Here is a 17326-nt window from a genome sequence, read left to right on the forward strand (position 1 = left end):
GGCCCCCACCGCCCCCTCCCCACCCCAACCCACTCCATGGCTTCTTGGCTAAAACTCTCACTGCTCAGAGGCCCATTCCAGGGTCTCTGGGCGAGAGGACAGTTCACAGAGAGAAGAAAAGCAAAGGAACATGAATGTCCAAGTCGTGGCTGCTGCCAGGGAGCCCCTCAGTCCTCCCTGTTGCCCCCACCAGCCCCAGGTCCCTCTGTACCAGCTGGAATGGTCATCAGAAGAGGTGGGGCATCTGGGAGGATGCAGTGTCCTGCCCACCCCTCTTCTGGGTTCTGACTCCTGCTGGGGAAACAGCTGTGTGGGTGGCTCGTCTTGTTTTTAAGAGTTTGTTTTTTGTTTCATTTTTCTCTTTTGTACTTTTTTTTGTAATTTTACTTTTTTTTTAATCCTCCAATAGGAGAGTCCAGAGGTACAGGTGCCAGGATCCAGGGAAAGGGGTGGAAAACCATATGAACAATAAAAAGAAAAAAAAAATCACTCCTCCCTCTGCACCCCAAGGCCCGCCTGCACCCCTCTGCGTGGTGAGCACCAGGAAAATTTGAGTGTCCGACCAGTTGGTGGTGGATGACGATCGGTCAGCAGGCCGACACCAGGCCCTTCTGGAAGGGGCAGCGGCGCTTGGGCCGGGGGCCATCCTCATCCTCGTCCTCCTCATCTTCCTCTTCCTCCTCCTCTTCCTCTGAAGACGAGGAACTGTCCAGCGTAAGGTCCACCACGTCAGCTCCCAGCTTCCCATTCTCAATGCTGCCCATTGTGCCGCCCCCGCCTCCAGAGCCCCCAAGCATGCTGCCACCGCCACCGTTGACGTTGGGGCTGGATAGGAGCCCATTGGTGTCTGAGGTGCCTGAGGGTGAGAGGGACAGATGCTCAGGACTGCAGACCTACCGAATGAGGAAATGAGGTGGCAAGGGGCAGGGGCAATCCTGGGATACCATTTCTGCCTCGTGTAGAGGCCTCCTGACGTTGGGGAGCACCCTGTATAGGACCCGGCACACAGCAGGTGCTAAATAACTGTGTGCTCCCTGCAGTGCAGAGTTCTGAGCCCTGGTCTGTTCCACTCTGAGGGGATGGGATCCACTCCACGGGGATGGCTGTTTTATTTTTCCTTTTCATTTTAAAAAAATATTTTATGTAATGATTTTACAGAGCGAGAGAGAGGAAGGGAGAGAGAGAGAGAGAAACATCAATTTGTTGTTCCACTTATTTTTATGCATTCATTGGTTGATTTTTTTTTTTAATATATTTTTATTGATTTCAGAGAGGGAGAGAGAGGAAGAAAGAGATAGAAACATCAATGATGAGAGAATCATAGATTGGCTGCCTCCTGCATGCCCCCTACTGGGGATTGAGCCCACAACCCAGGCATGTGCCCTTGATCAGAATCAAACCCGGGACCCTTCAGTCCGCAGGCCAACTCTCTATCCACTGAGCCAAACCAGCAAGGGCCACTGGTTGATTCTTGTATGTATCCTAACTGGAGATCGAACCCACAACCATGGCATATCGGGATGATGCTCTAACCAAGTGAACTATCTAGCCAGGGCTCCTGGTTTTTTTTTTTCCTTTTTGGTTTTCTTGGTCTTTTTTCATTTGGGGTGGCTGTGTTTTAGATGAAAATGTCACACAGCAGGACACAAGTCAAACTCAGAAACCGCCAAACCCCCAGAATAGGTATTGGGGCAAATGAAGGAGCAGTTGGGGGCTGAGTCAGGGACTCACCGAGTACGAGGATGGGGCACTGGGGGCTGCAGCTGCGCTCCTTCTCGGCACGGATCGGGCACCATGAGCCATCTACCAGGTATTCAATTTCATCGGCATCCTCACACTCACTCAGGATCTTGGAGAGGAGCCTGGGCACGGAGGGGGGGTACAGGAGAACTGATTCTTAGGCCAGCTGAGCCACACCCTGCTCCCCTGGACTCTGGTGGGATGCTCACTAAGCCACTTTCTTCTTTGCAAAAGAAGTTTCATGAAAGCACCAGCCAGGCCCCAGTGATCTGAGGTCCTGGAGGGAGAGGGGGCCAGTCTCTTCCCTGCATGGGGTCTGCACAAGCTAGGCCCTCTGGGAGGGTCTGCCATGTTGCTTTGAAGGCTTGCAGTCACCCACTCATGGCACAGTGCAGGCACTCCCTCCAACACCTTCAGAGCATGGGGCCCGGGAGGCTGGCCCAAGAAGGGTCCTGCCTACCCAGCCCCCTAACCGAGTGGCCCCCGCCCTGGCATCCTGATTCTGTGCTACCCTCATTTTTACAGATAAGGAAACTGAGGCTCAGAGGGCAGCTATGTGCTGCTCAAAGGCCCCTGGAGAGTCTGTCAGTCCCATACAGACAAGTGTCTCCCAGAGCGCGCCCGTGGCGAACCAGAACCAATGAGGTGTGCTCTGACCCTGGGGACTGGCTGCTAAGGTACTGCCAGCCAGGCCCATTTCAAAATGGAGGACCTAAGACCTGGGGAGGAGGAGTGAACTCCCTGAGGCCACAAGACCAGGTGGCAGCAGCCTGGGTTCTAATCCAGTCCCTGCTTTTTGACACTTCCTGGCCACAGGGCCTCAGTCTCTGCCACCATCTCCAGCAGCTGGGGGGACCTGAGGAACAGCCAATGCCCAGGCCAGGCCTGGTGCATAGAACACACATGCTGCTGTGGCAATGGGTCACCATGGCCCCCAGCATTTTTTCAGTGTCAAAGTTGCACCTGCCTCCAAGTGAATTTGACCACCTAGGTCACAGTCACACAGGAGGGAGGCTGTCCTGCTCCAGGACACACTCTGGAGCTGATGGGGTCCTTCCCACCCTTCCCCTCTGGCCTCCCCTCCATCGCCACACTCATAGGCCCACCCCCAGGGTCACCCTTGTGTGAACAAAGCTCTTCCTGCAATGCACTTCTCTACCTGGAAAAATCCCACTCACCCTCCAAAGCCCCACTCTACAGTTCCTCTTCGTCCTCTAGGCAGAGCATAAGCAACAGGATCTGGATCTGGATCTGGCTCAGTTCTCCCTGTCCCCCCAGCTCAGGTGGGAGTTCCCTGAAGATAGGGTCTGGGACAGAGTACTTTTGGGGACACCTGGATCACCCAGCTTAGGGCCAGAGAGGAACAGATGGCAGAGCCTCAAAGAATAAATACATAAACCAAAAACCCTTCCTCCAGCAAGCTTCCTGGGCTACGTGAGGCCCCATGGGCTTACTGGGATCGTGGTCTGTATGGGACAGAGCCTCCGTCCCCAGCCCTGCCAGAGCTTCCACCACCCGAGCCCGAGTGACCCACTCTAGGCCTGTGAGGGGGAGGGAAGGCGGGTGCTGGGCTGCACAGCTGCCAGGCTGGGAACAGAGCTGCCATTCAGACCCAGACCTCATGTCCAGCCCCAGGGGCCTCCTCATTCCACCCTGAGGTTGGATAGCACAGAGGGCTGTAGCTCAGCCCCTCTGGGGAGGGGATCCAGGCTCAGAGTTGGCTGAACCTGGCCTGGCTACCTACGAGCTGGAGGGTCCCAGGGCAGGTGACTGCCCCCCTGAGTATCAGTCTCCCCATCTGAAAGGTGGGGACAATTAAGGTCCACCTCCTGGGACAGTTGGGAGGGAGGGCTTGGCAAGACCCTGAACATGGTCCCCGAGATGAGTGCTTGAATGAGGGGACAAATTCGCACCCAGTCCCTATAGGTCATTCGCAACCCTACTGTGTGTACACACCCCAAGCTTCGAGTCTCAGCTTTCAATGGCTGGCAGTGCAGAGCTGAGTACCAACTTCTATTTAGGCTGCCACTTCTCCCTGCCCCCATCAGACTTCGGGGACAGGGGTGGGTGTGGCCAGCACCTGGCAGGAGCTGCTCAGTCAGGTGCTGGGCTCGGTTTCTGGAAACCCAAAACCTAAGCAAAGTTTCCCTTTTGGGGAGAACAGCCTTTTGCCCCTTGTCCCCAAGTGGTGTGGTTACGGCCTGCTTGTTAGGCTGAGGGACAGTCTGGCCATGCACCAGCATCATCTAGAAAGGGGACAAGGAGAATGTGACCAGAGTTTGGTGGAGATGTGTGTCCTTTTCACCTTTCTATGGAGGGCATGACTAAGGTTGTACTGAACAAACTTCAGGAAGCAACTTTGTGCATCAGACTGGAGGTAAGGGTTTCTCAGTTCCGTGTTACGTGCAGAAAAACAGCTTCCAAGAACACAGGTCATCCGGGGAATAGTGGGCTTCCTGGGTCCAGAGCCCACTTGTGAACCCTAAGCTACACTCCTGCTGCCTGCACACATAAATCCTGCCTGTTTGCAACCTGGGACTTCCAACGCTGCCAAAAGGCACAGAGGCCTTCAAGTTGCATGGCTCTGCTGCTCACTCCCCAGAGACCCTCGAGAGGTGAGGTGCAGCCCGGCAGGCAGTGCAGTCCCCCTGTGCTTTAGTGACTCACCCATCTATGATGAGCTGGTCGTAGGGGGCTGGTTTGTCGCACACCGGACACATCCAGGTAGGCTTCTTCTCGTTCATCTGGAGGTAGAAGACAGCGTCGAAGCACTGCAGGTGAGCACAGGTCTCTGCCCGGCAGGGCACGGACAGCCGCATCTTCACCAGCTGCGGGCAGAGGAAGGGGGTATGAACAGGCCACCAGGCAGCCCCCACATAATAAACAGGTGAGGGAGGGGGACCACCATATCGACTCACTGGGCAGATGAGGGAGACCCGCACGCCGGTGGTGGCGATCTCACTGTCAGGGTCCAGGCGAAGCTTCTCTTTGACTGTGGAGAAGGGGGCAGCCAGTGTTAGTGGGGAAGGGGCAGAGGTGCCCACAGGGCCAGGCCAGGAGGCAAGTTGGGCAGCAGCCACAGTTATTTCTGATAGCTTGGGTGCACCATGAGGCAAACCAACAGGACTTTTCTGGAAAGATCCAGGCAATACACAGCTACCAAAAGAGCCACCTGCTGTGCCTCTGTTCATTCTGATGAAAACCATCCCTGAAGCCTTGGCGGGGAGGCAGGGCCCCTACTTCAAGACAGTGCCCACTAGGGAGCACCGAAGTCCCAGTCCAGAAGTGCTCACCATGGGCCCTGCAAGGGTAGAAGCAAACCTACCAGCACAGCTTCCCTTGTACAATCAAATGTTACTTCTCTAATAAAGGAGAAGATGGCAACAGCACCAAAAAGTGAGATACAATGTGAAAACATGCTCACAGTAGCACCCAAAGCCCTCCTTCTCGCCTGTGTGCTGGAAAAAAGACTGGAAGGAAAAGCACCTAGTGCAGCCCTGGGACCAGTCTCCCTCCTTTCCTTTTCCTGCATGTTCTTCTTTTTTCTTTCTTTTTCTTTCTAATATATTTTTATTGATTTCAGAGAGGAAGGGAGAAGGAGAGACAGAAACATCAATGATGAGAGAGAATCATTGATTGGCTGCCTCCTGCACGCTCCCAACTGGGGATTGAGCCCACAACCCGGGCATGTGCCTCTGACCAGAACTGAACCTGGGACCCTTCAGTCCGTAGTCCGACGTTCTATCCACTGAGCCAAACCAGCCAGGGCTGCATGTTCTGCTTTCAAAGCCAGAAGTTAAACTTTATCCTGGAGGGTCCCAGGGCAGGTGACTGCCCCCCTGATGTCTCAGGGCAAACCAATTCTGGGTCTTGCAGAGTGGAGGCCACCCTGCTTAAAGCCAGAACTGGGCCCAAGAGGCTGCAGACTCCAGGAAGCCTCCTTTCTCCTCTCACAGCCAATAACACTTCAGTATGAATTTCCATCCCATGGTTCCTTTCTCTGCCTAACAAGTGCTAATGGTGGCCCCAGCGGCCTTGGCTCATCGAAATGACCCTGGGCAGCTAAGAATGGGTGCAGTATCACTGATTTAAAAAAAAAATAGATTTTATTTATTATTTTTCCATCACCATGACCGCCCCTCTCCTTTTTTTATTGATTTTAGAGAGGTGGGGAAGAGAGAGAAGTAGAGGAAAAGAGGGAAGGAGAGAGAGGGGGAGAGAGACAGAAAGAAAAAAACATGGATTTGTTGTTCCACTTATTTATGCATTCATCGATTGCTTCTTCTATGTGCCCTAACCAGAGAGTGAACCTTAAACCCTGGCATATTGGGACACTCTAACTTTCGTTAGACTGAGCTACCCAGCAGGGCTGCACTGGGTTTTGAAGCAAGGCCTCACTTTCCCCCTGACAGAGAGAAGGCGTGTGCATCAGGAAGGGTTCAAGTGAGACAAAAAACAGAAGTTCCACTGGTGATGATGCCTACCTTGGGGCTGGCTGTGGAAATGAAGTCGGGGCTTCCTTCAGCAAAAACCTGACAGTCCATCCTACCAGGGGCCCAGGCTGTCACATACATTCCTCCAGCCCACAATTCTACAAGGCCCCTGACTCCTCACTGAGGAGTCAAGCCAGGCCTCTATTTGCCCCACCCTCCATCCTGTGGCTGCTGGTGCCTGGATGAACCCTGGTCAGTCCCCATGTCGAACCCTGCCCCTGACAAATAGGCACTCTGGTCAAATTGGCCACTGTCTCCACAGGGAGAGAGGCAGATGGGACTGGGGGTTGAAGAAAGGGCCCTTTGAGGGAAGGGGAGGCTGCAGGGAGGGGTACATACACTGAGACCTCGGGTCATAGGGCCTTAACTCCGCCACTCTGCACCTCAGTGACCCCACTGGTCAGATGGCATCAGAAGTCATCTCAGAGACCAGAAAGGGCCAGTGATTTGACCACACAGCTTCCAAGTGGAGGAATTCCTGAGCACAGTTGTGGCCTGGGCAGCCCTTGGTGCACAGATACAGGAAGAGACAGAACCAGTTCTAGGTTTTGTCTATCACTTTTGATGGCATGTTTTGTTTGTTTTTTAAATGCTGTGACCCCACACACACACATTTTTTGATTGTTAAAAGTACAAAGAAAACAAACAGACACTCTTACCATTTCTAATCAGACCTGGGTCATCCCCTATGCACCTTGAACCCCAACCATGAATCCAGCCTCTACTTCCCCTCTCCATGCTCCTGGGCCCACCCACCCCATTCCCTGCACTGCAGCCATCAGGCCAGACCCCACCACCTGAGGTCTTCCTCTCCTCCACACCCCTGCAAAGCTCTATACAAGCCCCACATGCTCAGCGCACCCAGACCCCCTGGCTCACTCGAGTCTGTGAGCACACCTCGCCAGTCCTTGCCTCCGGCCTCTGCACTGACAGTCCAACATCCTCTAGAGACCTCCCAAGTTCCCTGACCCCCAGGGTGTTGAATGGATCCTGGAAGGTCCAGGTTCCTGACAAGAGCACCCCCTGTAGACAAGCTCCTCACGTCCAGCAAAGGGAGGGTAAGCAGTAACAGAGCTAAAACCACACTCAGTCACCTAAGGGAAGGCACTGCAGTGCTCACCCAGTGCCTTGCACAGCTCCGGATGCTTGACCCCGATGGTTTTCAACCTCTGCAGCAGCTCTGAGGAGGTCAGTTGCCGCACCAAATATAAGGCCACCGAGTAACTCTGGGGATAGAGAGAGGAAGGGTGTTAGGGCTGGGTGGGGCCAGGCAGGGTGAGCAGAGGTGGGATAGGGGTGTCAGGGCTGATGGGGCAAGCAAGTGGGCAGCACCCACCCCACTCACCTTGCCATAGTTCCCCCAGGTGACAGTGATGCGGTTGGTGGCCGAGGACAGGTACATGAGGTGAGTGAGGTTGATGGGGCGGCAGGGCCTTTTGGGCTCCACTCCGGGCTTATTCGAGGGGTAGTAGCCCTGGGAACAGGTGGAGGCTCAGCCACTGTAGATGGTCTGTGTCCCTGCCCTTCCCTCCATGCTGGCCATCCCAACAACAGATCGGGGGCTGCCCTGCTCACCGGGACTGAGCAGTAGCTGTGGTTGACCTTCACAGCAATGTTGGGTGGGTACTGGTCCTCCTGAGGGCTGCTGGTGTCTGAGTAACAGATTCTGCAATGACAACGGGTACCATGGGGCTGAGGGCAGGGGAAGGGCCCTTGGGAGAGGCAAGGATGACAGACCGGGCTGCATCTGGCCTGATGGGTAGATCACAATGCTGGGCTGCACAAGGGGATCTCGGCCTCACGTCTGGCCTGAGTGGGGATGGACAGTGGTGTGTCCACAGCCAGGGACAGCCAGTAGGAAGAAGGGAGGAACAGGCTCCACCTCTAGCTGGGAGCCTCAGAGGGCTGTCGTGAGGAAGGGGGACCTAGCTTCAATGCACCTGGGGTGGGACACAGCAGGGCTGTAGCCACCCAAGGCGGAAATAGCCAAGGGTTCCCTCGGGGAGCTGGCACACCTGGCTTACCTTAGGACGACCTGCACGGCCTTGACCCCAGGCTGTAGTTCTCTGTGCCCCAAGGAAACCACAGGGAAGGAGAGGAAAGGAGGGGTCAGTGAGGTGGGAGTGCACCATGCCAACCCTTCAGCTGGGTGACCACTGGCCTCTCCTGGGCAAGCCAGGCAGCCTAACCCACTACCTCCCTTGGAACCGAAGGCCAATAGATACCACCTAGAATGTTCTCTCCTGCCATTTACTCACTGGTGACTTGGGGCAATGACTTCCCCTCTCTGGACAATGAGGGGCTGATGTGGATATTAAGTAGGTTGGTGGGTGCGGGCCTGGCATGTGCTGAGTGCCCCAACAAGCGGCTGCTCCAGTGGTGATTGCTGTCTCAGCTGGAGATGGAGTCTCAGAGAGCAGGGTCGGAGACCTGGGGACAGCCCAGTGTCCTTACCTGGGCGACTCTGCCCCAGGGGACACTGGCTATGTCTGGAACTGTGGTCATCATGACTGGGGGTGCTCCTGGCACCAAGAGGGTGGAGGCCAGGGATACTGCTCAGTACCCTACAGTGCCCAGGATGGCCCCCCTCAGAGAATGACCTGGCCCTGATGTCAACAATGCTAAGGAGGACAGACTTTGTTAAAGGGAGACACTGGCCCACCTCTTGGAGCTGCTGATTGTGCACACAGACCCTGATTGGAGTGGGGGTGAGAATGCAGGTTCTGCATCAGGTCTGGCTGAAGGCTCTCCTAGGCCACCTAAGACCATACCCACCCACCATCTAGCCATGGAGGTCAGCAAAGGGTGGGGCCAGAGCACCTGGAGTTCCTTATCAGCTCCACCTGTCTGGGCGTCAGCGCGAAGATGCATGGGCTCTCTTGAAGCTTCTCGTTATTCTGTGGAACTAAACACAAACATGGGATCAGGGTCATGTCTGGTCCCCGGCAAGGGATCACGGTCATTTCTACTGCTTGGCCCTTTTCAGGCCGGGAAGCAGGAAATGGGAGACGGAGTCCTACTAGGCAGGGATGAGGGTGAGAGGGAACCTATTCTTTCTTGGGGCCAAACCTCAGCCTATGGTTCAGGGAATATTTACCACTCACCCACCCCATGCCCCCCACCAAGGGTCACTCTCAGAGCAGTAGCCTTATCATCCCTGTGGAGTTCAGGTGTTTATTCAGGAAAACTGTTAACCGCTACTCTAGGGGTGAGTAGCAGAGAACTGCTACTGGGAGGATGCAGCACAGACAGGCCACGTACCCTTGAGCCAGGCTGCTCTCTTCAGGTCTGTAAGACACCAGCAACAACTCTGTCCCCACCTCGAATGGCTGTTCTGACACATTCGGTGAGCACGTGCCCATCAGCACAGACACTCACACATACAGAAAAAACGCTCACAGTCACACGTTACTCAGAATGGTTTCTATCAGCAGAAAACTGTTAACCACCTGATTGCCGGCCAACGGGATCTGGTTAAGACATGCTACAGGAGGTCTCATACAAAGGAATACTATGCAACTGGGAAAACAGGTAACAAAGGATCAAGATGCTCTTTGTGTTCCAATAAGGAGTAACCTCCAAGGTGTTTTGGTTACCTGAAAGTAGCAGATGCAAAGCCCATTTCCTGCTTCCCGGCCTGAAAAGGGCCAAGCAGTAGAAACTGGGTAGCTGTGGATATATGCCCTTTCAGCCCCTGCTTACAACCACATGCCTTATGCCCCCTTGTGTTTATCATGCTGCTACGTGTGCAACCAAATGGAGGGAGGGGGTCTGTGCAAGTGCACATTGGCTTATTTGTGCAAGAGATGTCTCTGGGGGAGGGGGTGGGAGAACTGGCCACAATCACAGCCTCAGAGGACTGCGAAAGGTAGGAGGGAGCTTTTAAAATTTATACTGCAAATCCTTTAGAACAGGAGTGGGCAGACTGTTCTATAAAGAGCTGGAGTATAAATATTTTTGGCTTTTTTGAGCCACAAGGTCTCTGCCTTGATGTCCTCACTCTGCCTTGTATCATGGAAGCTGCCAGAGACAGTGAGCGTTCAAATGGGTGTGGCCGTGCACCAATAGAACTGGTTTAGAAAAACAGGCAGCCAGTGGGGTTGGCCCCCACCCTAATTGGCCAACCCTGTCTAAGAACCTTCTGAATTCCAAACCACAACAGGTAATCTATTTAAGCAAATGTGATTCAAACTTAAAACCAGCTCCAGCTTAGAAGCCAGACTGCCTGAGTTTGTACTCCAGATCTGTGAGGGGCCGTGTACCCCTATCCTGGTCCAAGTCTAGGTGCCCTCCATGCGTAGGATCCACCTCTCGGAGTGCACAGCCAAGTCTGTAGCTGGTGCGGTGTAAGAGGTGGCTGCTGCCATGGCCACACTACTGCCCATTCGTGCTTGTTTGTTGAGGGCCCTGCTGGTCCCTTCAGAGTCCTGGTTGGGGTCCTGAGGAGGGTCACCTAATTGGTTATGGGGACACTGGCAGGCTACCTGCAGACACCTCAGTCAGGCCCAAAGAGCCCAGGGGCATTTGTGGGGGGAGGTGAGGCTTCACATTATCTGAGCTGTCAAGACTGGGTGGGAGGTCAAAGATATCACCCCACTTCACAGTGACCCCCAGGGAGAAGGGAAAGGGACCCCAGCAGGCTTCTTGGGAGCCACACACTCACTGGCCAGGGAGCTCTGCCAGCAGTAACAGTATAAGAAAGGTGGGCAAGCCTGGCCAGTGTGGCTCAGAGGTTTAACGTCAACCCAGGAACCAAGAGGTCTATAGTTCGATTCCTGTCAGGGCACATGCCCGGGTTGCGGGCTCGATCCCCAGTAGGGGTCGTGTGGGAGGCAGCCAATCAATGTTTCTCTCTATCCCTCTCCCTTCCTCTCTAAAACATTATTTAAGAAATGTGGGCAAGCTGGTGGTGGAAGGACCAGAACCCAGGGTCCCTTTCCTGGAATGGCCCCTATTTCTAGGTGAGGCTGCTGTGAGGACTCTGAATCTGATTTTCCGCTGTGTCATTGGCCTGGGGTGGCCCACTGCTCCCCCAGGAAGCCAGGTGGCTGGCGGGAGGTGAGCTGCCACCTCAGCTGGGACAAGGCATACTTTACACCACCATCAGGAGGGGGCTGGGGATTCCCCAAAGCCAGGCCTTCACCAGCTCCACCTTCAGCTGTTCAGGGCTGAGATGTGGACATCATCCATGACTCTTGTCCCATCCCCTCCCCCATCAATTCCTCAGCCAGTCCTGTTGGCACTCAGTGCTCTCCTCTCCCCACCACCACTGCCTGTTCTGATCAGTACAAATACCACTTTCTGGTCTCCAGGCTCCCGGGGCTCACCGTCTGCTACATAGGGCCTCGGGGATGATCTGTCCAGCTCTGTAGCCATAATTCCACAGCAGCTACCCTGGCTTCCTCCTATGCTCCCTACCTGTCAAATACATCCCCCCTTGAGGTCTTTGCATGTACCACCCCCTCTTCTAGCTAGATCATTCCTCCCTCAATGATCTCCACCTCCCTGGTATCTTCTAAATTTGTGAAAATGCACTGGGAAGAAAGTCTTCCCCAAGCACCTTTATTTAAAAACTGTACCAAAAAATATAAATAAACAAATAAATAAATAAAACCTGTACCACCCGTCCTGGCCGGTGTTCTCAGTGGTTAGAGCATCAGCCCGTGCACCAAAGGGGTTGCAGGTCTAATTTCCGATCAAGTGCACGTACTTGGGTTGCAGGTTCGATCCCCAGGCCTGATCAGGGTGTGTGCCTGAGGCAACCAATCAATGTGTCTCTCTCACATTCAAGTCTCTCTTTCTCTCCCCCACCCCCTTCCCTTTCACTGTCTCTAAAAATCAATGGAAAAAATATCCTCGGCTGAAGATTAATAAAAAAACCTACACCACCACCCTTGCAATTCTGGCACTCCCCACCTCCTTCCCTGCTTCATTTTTCTCCAAAACCTTTACATCCTAAGAATCAGCACAATGGTCAGGTGTCTTTGGGTCATCATGGGCACCAACTGAACCAAAAAGTACTTCAGTTGTCATCCACACTGCTGGAAACTGGGTAGCTGTGGATATATGCCCTCTCAGCCCCTGCTTACAACCACATGCCTTTGCACCTCCCAGGGACTAAAGGGAGGGAACCCCTTGCTCTGAGTCCTCCAGGGAATGGGAATTCTGGGAACCAGCCCCTGGGCTAGATCTGAGATACTGACCAACAAAGAGGGCCCACACATCCATCTCCACCCCAGGCTGCCAGGCAGCCTCGAACACTGCACCAGCAAAGAATATTTAAGGACCTGAGCAGATGCTCACAATATACTGGGGTGGGGTGGGAGGAGGATGACAAAACAACAGTCAGGGTACAGCCACATCTTCATAGGATTGCACCATGGAGAAAAGAAGGCAGCAAGCCCACTCAGCCAGTAGGGATGCTCCAGGGAGCACAGCCACAGCTGGTTTCTCTACTACCACCCCATGTTTTCTACGATGAACACATAATTTTACTAAGTTTAAATGAAAAGAAAAGGAGGATTTGAAGAAGTCCCTTGATGGGACTGGTCTTCCATCTCACAAGCCTGTCTGCTGGCAGCCTGGGACCTGGGATGCCATAGGACTGTCTAGGCTCCCACATCACGGAATGGAGCTAAGTATGTACCACACTGGCTATGCAACGGCAGGCCGGCCACTGCACCTCAGAGATCATACCTGCCTCAGAAAGAACTCAAGAAAACAAGACCTGGAAAAGTTCATGGGACCTTCAAACTCCAAAGCCGTTGGGACAATCCCCACGCTTCCCCTTGGCCCACCCATCTCATGTTTTTTTGGCCTCTGTTCTCCCTCCTTCCTCCTATGCCACACCATGCTCTGATCACAATGGCCTTCATTTACAAGCTCTCTCTCACCACTGGGCCTCTGGCTGAAACACACTGTCCCACTCCCTTTTTTGTCCAGTTTATGCTACTCACCCTTCAGGTCTGGACAGGAATGCCACCTCCACACAAATGCATAGTAAGGGGCTCCTGGTACTGATAGAGCCCTAAAGACCATGTATTCCACAATCAGGCCATTCCTAACCCGGCACTGTTTATAATCACCTCTAGTGCAACTTCCTGGCAAAATGTGCCAGGCCAGGGACCCCACCACCTTCTTGTTGCTTAGGCAATGCCAGCCAAAGGGCTCAGGCTGAATGAACGATGAGGCAGGCACCAGACCAACAGCTCTCAACCACCTGGGTGCTGACCACCTCTAGGGGGCAGGTGGAGAACTGGGGGCATCTGGAGCTATCAGGACAAAGGGTGACAGTGGGGCAGGCTGAATGTCCCCACACTATGAGGAGCTGGCCACAGGATGCTGGGGAGCCTCTCAGAGCAGCACTGAGCCAGGTTGTGTTTCCTTCCTTCCGCGCGCAAGTCTCATAATGGCCTCCCTCCCCCCACCCAATCCTGACAGGGAGATCTGGGCCTTCCTTGTCAGATTCTGGCTGACACCCTAAGTGGCTGGGCTGGGGGAACCCTCAGGCTGTAAGATACCCAAGTGAGCCCCAAGCTAAAGTAGCATGACCCAGGATCATTTAGAAGCAAGTGCCCCTGCCCTGGGAGCGCCTGGCTACTGGCCTATCCCGGCTGGGAAGGGAAAGACAGATGGGCCCTTCGTGTGGAGAGGAGGCCTGGGATCCAGAACCTTTATGTGGTTCAGAACAGTTGCTTCCCTGCAGGGGTGCAAGCACTGATGGTGTGGGGAAGGATGAGAATCAGGAAGAGGGCTGAGTACACAGCCCCGAGCCCCTTCCTAGCAATGCTGTGTGACCTTGGGCCAGCTCCTGCCCAACCGGAGGATATCATCTGTGTCTTAAGGTCCTTCAGTTCTGAGTCTGTGGCTCTATTCTTCCCCTCCCCCGACCCCGAACACACCCTGTGTGATTTATGTCTACTATTCCAGTACGGGTTCCATCTAGAAGCCAGCTTTGTTATGGCTGACAGGTCATGCAAGGGGTAAAGGAAAGCTGGCTGAGCACAGCCTCCTAAAGTAGCTCTTGGGCAAGGCCAATGCGCCAGAATTCACGTGGGGAGGTACCCAGGGTGTAAGGTGGGCGGACAACTGCTGGTCTGGGAATAGAGGGGACCAGACTGCTTCAGGGTTAGGGCCTGTGCTCAGTGAGGCCTCTCCCTAGGAACCCGGGCAGCCGCCAAGTGTTCTAAAAAAAAAGGGGGGGACTCCCAGAGAAGGGGTACACCCTGGGACAAGGGCAGGCGAGTGGGTGGGAGCAGAGGCAGGGCGGGGTCGGCCTCTTTGTTCTGAGCCACCAGCAGAATAATTCCTGGTGTAGTCAGGGGAGCAGACTCTCCCGGAGATCAGGTGACCAGGGTCCCTGGGGGCACAGCGTAAAGCAATGCACTATGGGGTGGGAGTGGCTGCAGGCTTGCAGTGCAGGAAGGAAGCCCATGGTCCAGGCAGGGGATGAGAACCTGCCAGCCGCCCCAAGTTCAAAGTCACCTCCAGCTTCATTCCCCGCCCAGCGCCAGGCTTGCCCTGCAGCTTCCCGGTGAAAACACAGCCTCCCCATTTTGAAGATGATTCTGGAATCTGAAAACCTTCAGGATTAGCTAGCCAGCCAGTTCTGAGGACCCCAAAACCCTGCAGAGAAACCACTGGTGTGGTGGGGATGGGTTCCAGCATCTAGAGAGGTTGAGGGAGCAGAGAAAGGGGAAGTCGTCCTGGAGGACTCCAGCACTGCCACATCAACGCTGTGACAGGTGCTGCCGAGCCAACCTGCTCCCCACCTGGGGGCTGGCAAGAAACATCTCCTCATGTCAGAGAGAAAGCAGAGAACGGCCTCAGACTCCAAGGCCGAAATCACCAGAACTCCTTCCTCTACCTCCTGCAACCTCACCTAGAACCACAGCCCCTCTGTAAGTAAGCCCAAGGTCTGTAAGTAAGAAGAGAAAGGCAGCTGCACCTCTACCTCTCCCCCACACCTAAGGCAGGACAGGGGGCAGGCTAACACAGGACTGAAGCTGAAGTCTGCATGCAAAGAGGGGCCCTCTGGCTGAGCAAGAGAGGATGCTGGGTCAGCAGGATGGAAGGGAGTGAGCCAAGTAGCCAATGAAGGGACTGTGACCTCTGCCACAGCACCCAGGGACCAACTCAGGACCAGGGCCTATATCTGGCATGTAGCAGGGGCCGAGCAAAGATGTGGGGGTTCAACAGTGTCTGTGTGTGTGTGTGTGTGTGTGTGTGTGTGTGTGTGTGTGTGTGTGCAGGGGCTCCCACTCGGCTGGTGCTCAATATACACTGTGTGAGTGAGTGAATGAATAAATGGGGGAGTGGGGGTTGAGATGTAAGAGATAATGGGCAGGGTCTCTGAGAACACTCAGGGAAAATCTGAGTGTTAACAAGAGGCCCAGGACATTCCACTTGGAGTCCTGGAGGCACAGGAAGCTGAGGCTGGTCAGCCTTCCCCAGCCTGAGCTCAGACAGCAGCTGAGGCTGACACCAGGCTGACAACCACCCCCAGCCCTGGCCAACACCTTGATTTCGATCTTATGAGGGACTCTGAGTCAGAACCACCCAGCTAGACTGTTCCAGAGTTCTAACCCTTGGAAACTGGGACTCTCAATGGTTTTAAGCTGCTGGTATTAGGGAAATATTGTTAGATGGCACTAGGTCACTAATCTAAAGACCCGAACGTGGTCCCTGTGGTTCCTATGAGGAACAAGACTTCTGCCGCACCCTGACTTTGCTGCTTCTCAGAAAATATTCCATGGCCACAGGCACCAGAACTTGGAAGGCAGGACCCCCAGAGGACGTGGACTCACCCAGTTCAGTGGGCTTCAGCAATTCATCTAGCATGTTAAAGAAGGGCAGCTTCACCAGGCGCACTTCTGGCTTGAGGGTCTTGGCAGGCAACCGTCCGAGTCCATTTAAGTACTTCCCATAGAGCACAGGGTAGTCAATGTTGGGGCCTGTGAGTGGAGTCCTGGGCACAGTGCTGGCCCGTTCGTAGGTTGAGTGCATGGTCAAGGGATCCAGGGGCCGGTGGGGTTGGGAGACGGGTTCTGAGCTCTTCTTGGCGTAGCGCGTCTCGTAGAGCTCCTTGATCTTCTTGAACAGCTCAGGGCTACAGTCAAACTGGACCAGCTGGAGGGCCCGGGTGACAAGTTCGTGCTTAAGTCCACTCTTACTCCGGCCGACGAAACCCAGGAGCATCTGAAGATCGGAGACTCGAAAACTCATCACCATGTTCTGGGAAGAGCAACCACAGACACATGTGATCAGAGGGAGCGGCTGCCAGAGTCAGGGGCCACCAATGGGGCATGGGGGCTTCCCTGAACTGCCTGGGCCGAGTGGGGGGATAACAAAATGAGGCCCTTTGTCAGCTACCACCTGATCCCATGCTCCCTCCCCTTTCATTCTGGCTGGTGTGAGTGGGAGCCCAGGAGGAGGCTTTGGTATCAATCCCACTTGGCCTGGGCTTGATCCCACTTCCACTGAAGCTCACCTTTCACATGATGCCCCCTCCCAGCTCAGCCCTGCTGCCCTCCTCCTCCTCCTCCTCCTCCTCCATTCCTCAGCATTGCCAACACAGCAAAAGCTCTTCTGACTGCCCCCACCCCCGCCTTCTATTTTAGGTTCTCTTTTCACATCTTCAGGCCTAAAAGCATCCCCAGGGCAGGAACTGGGAATCCTGTTTTTCCATAAACAGCCTCAGCCACTCCCAAAACAGAGCACACTGATGGCCTTTCTGACCCTCAGTCTCTTCATTGGGATGTCAGAAGGACCTGATGAGGTAACTCATGTAAAGCAGAATGAATGTGCAACCAATGTCAGCCACAGAAATGTTTTCCCTTTGGTCTAGACCAGTGATGGCGAACCTATGACACGTGTGTCAGAGGTGACACGCGAACTCCTTTTTTTGGTTGATTTTTCTTTGTTTTTTGTTTTTTTTAAATATATTTTATTGATTTTTTTTACAGAGAGGAAGGGAGAGAGATAGAGAGTTAGAAACATCGATGAGAGAGAAACATCGATCAGCTGCCTCCTGCACATCTCCCACTGGGGATGTGCCCGCAACCCAGGTACATGCCCTTGACCGGAATCGAACC

General features: G+C 54.2%; 1 protein-coding gene across 2 annotated transcripts; it reads right to left on the reverse strand.

The window, feature by feature from the left end:
• Positions 1–361: 361 nt before the first annotated feature.
• On the reverse strand, positions 362–16492 carry PIAS4 (protein inhibitor of activated STAT, 4). Of its 2 annotated transcripts, XM_005858791.2 has the most exons (10): positions 16040–16492; positions 9054–9138; positions 8258–8299; positions 7809–7899; positions 7579–7707; positions 7354–7459; positions 4659–4732; positions 4408–4568; positions 1732–1862; positions 362–856 (listed from the first exon to the last, which is right to left on the reverse strand). In XM_005858791.2, the coding sequence occupies exons 1-10, from the start codon at positions 16461–16463 to the stop codon at positions 588–590; spliced, it is 1512 nt and encodes a 503-aa protein (XP_005858853.1). In that variant the 5' UTR covers positions 16464–16492; the 3' UTR covers positions 362–587. The 2 variants fall into 2 exon arrangements, with proteins under 2 accessions (XP_005858853.1, XP_014388891.1); XM_014533405.1 differs by lacking the exon at positions 1732–1862 and having other exon boundaries at positions 660–856.
• Positions 16493–17326: the final 834 nt, after the last annotated feature.

This window comes from Myotis brandtii, unplaced genomic scaffold, assembly GCF_000412655.1.
Source record: "Myotis brandtii unplaced genomic scaffold, ASM41265v1 scaffold122, whole genome shotgun sequence".
Taxonomy (NCBI): Eukaryota; Metazoa; Chordata; class Mammalia; order Chiroptera; family Vespertilionidae; genus Myotis; species Myotis brandtii.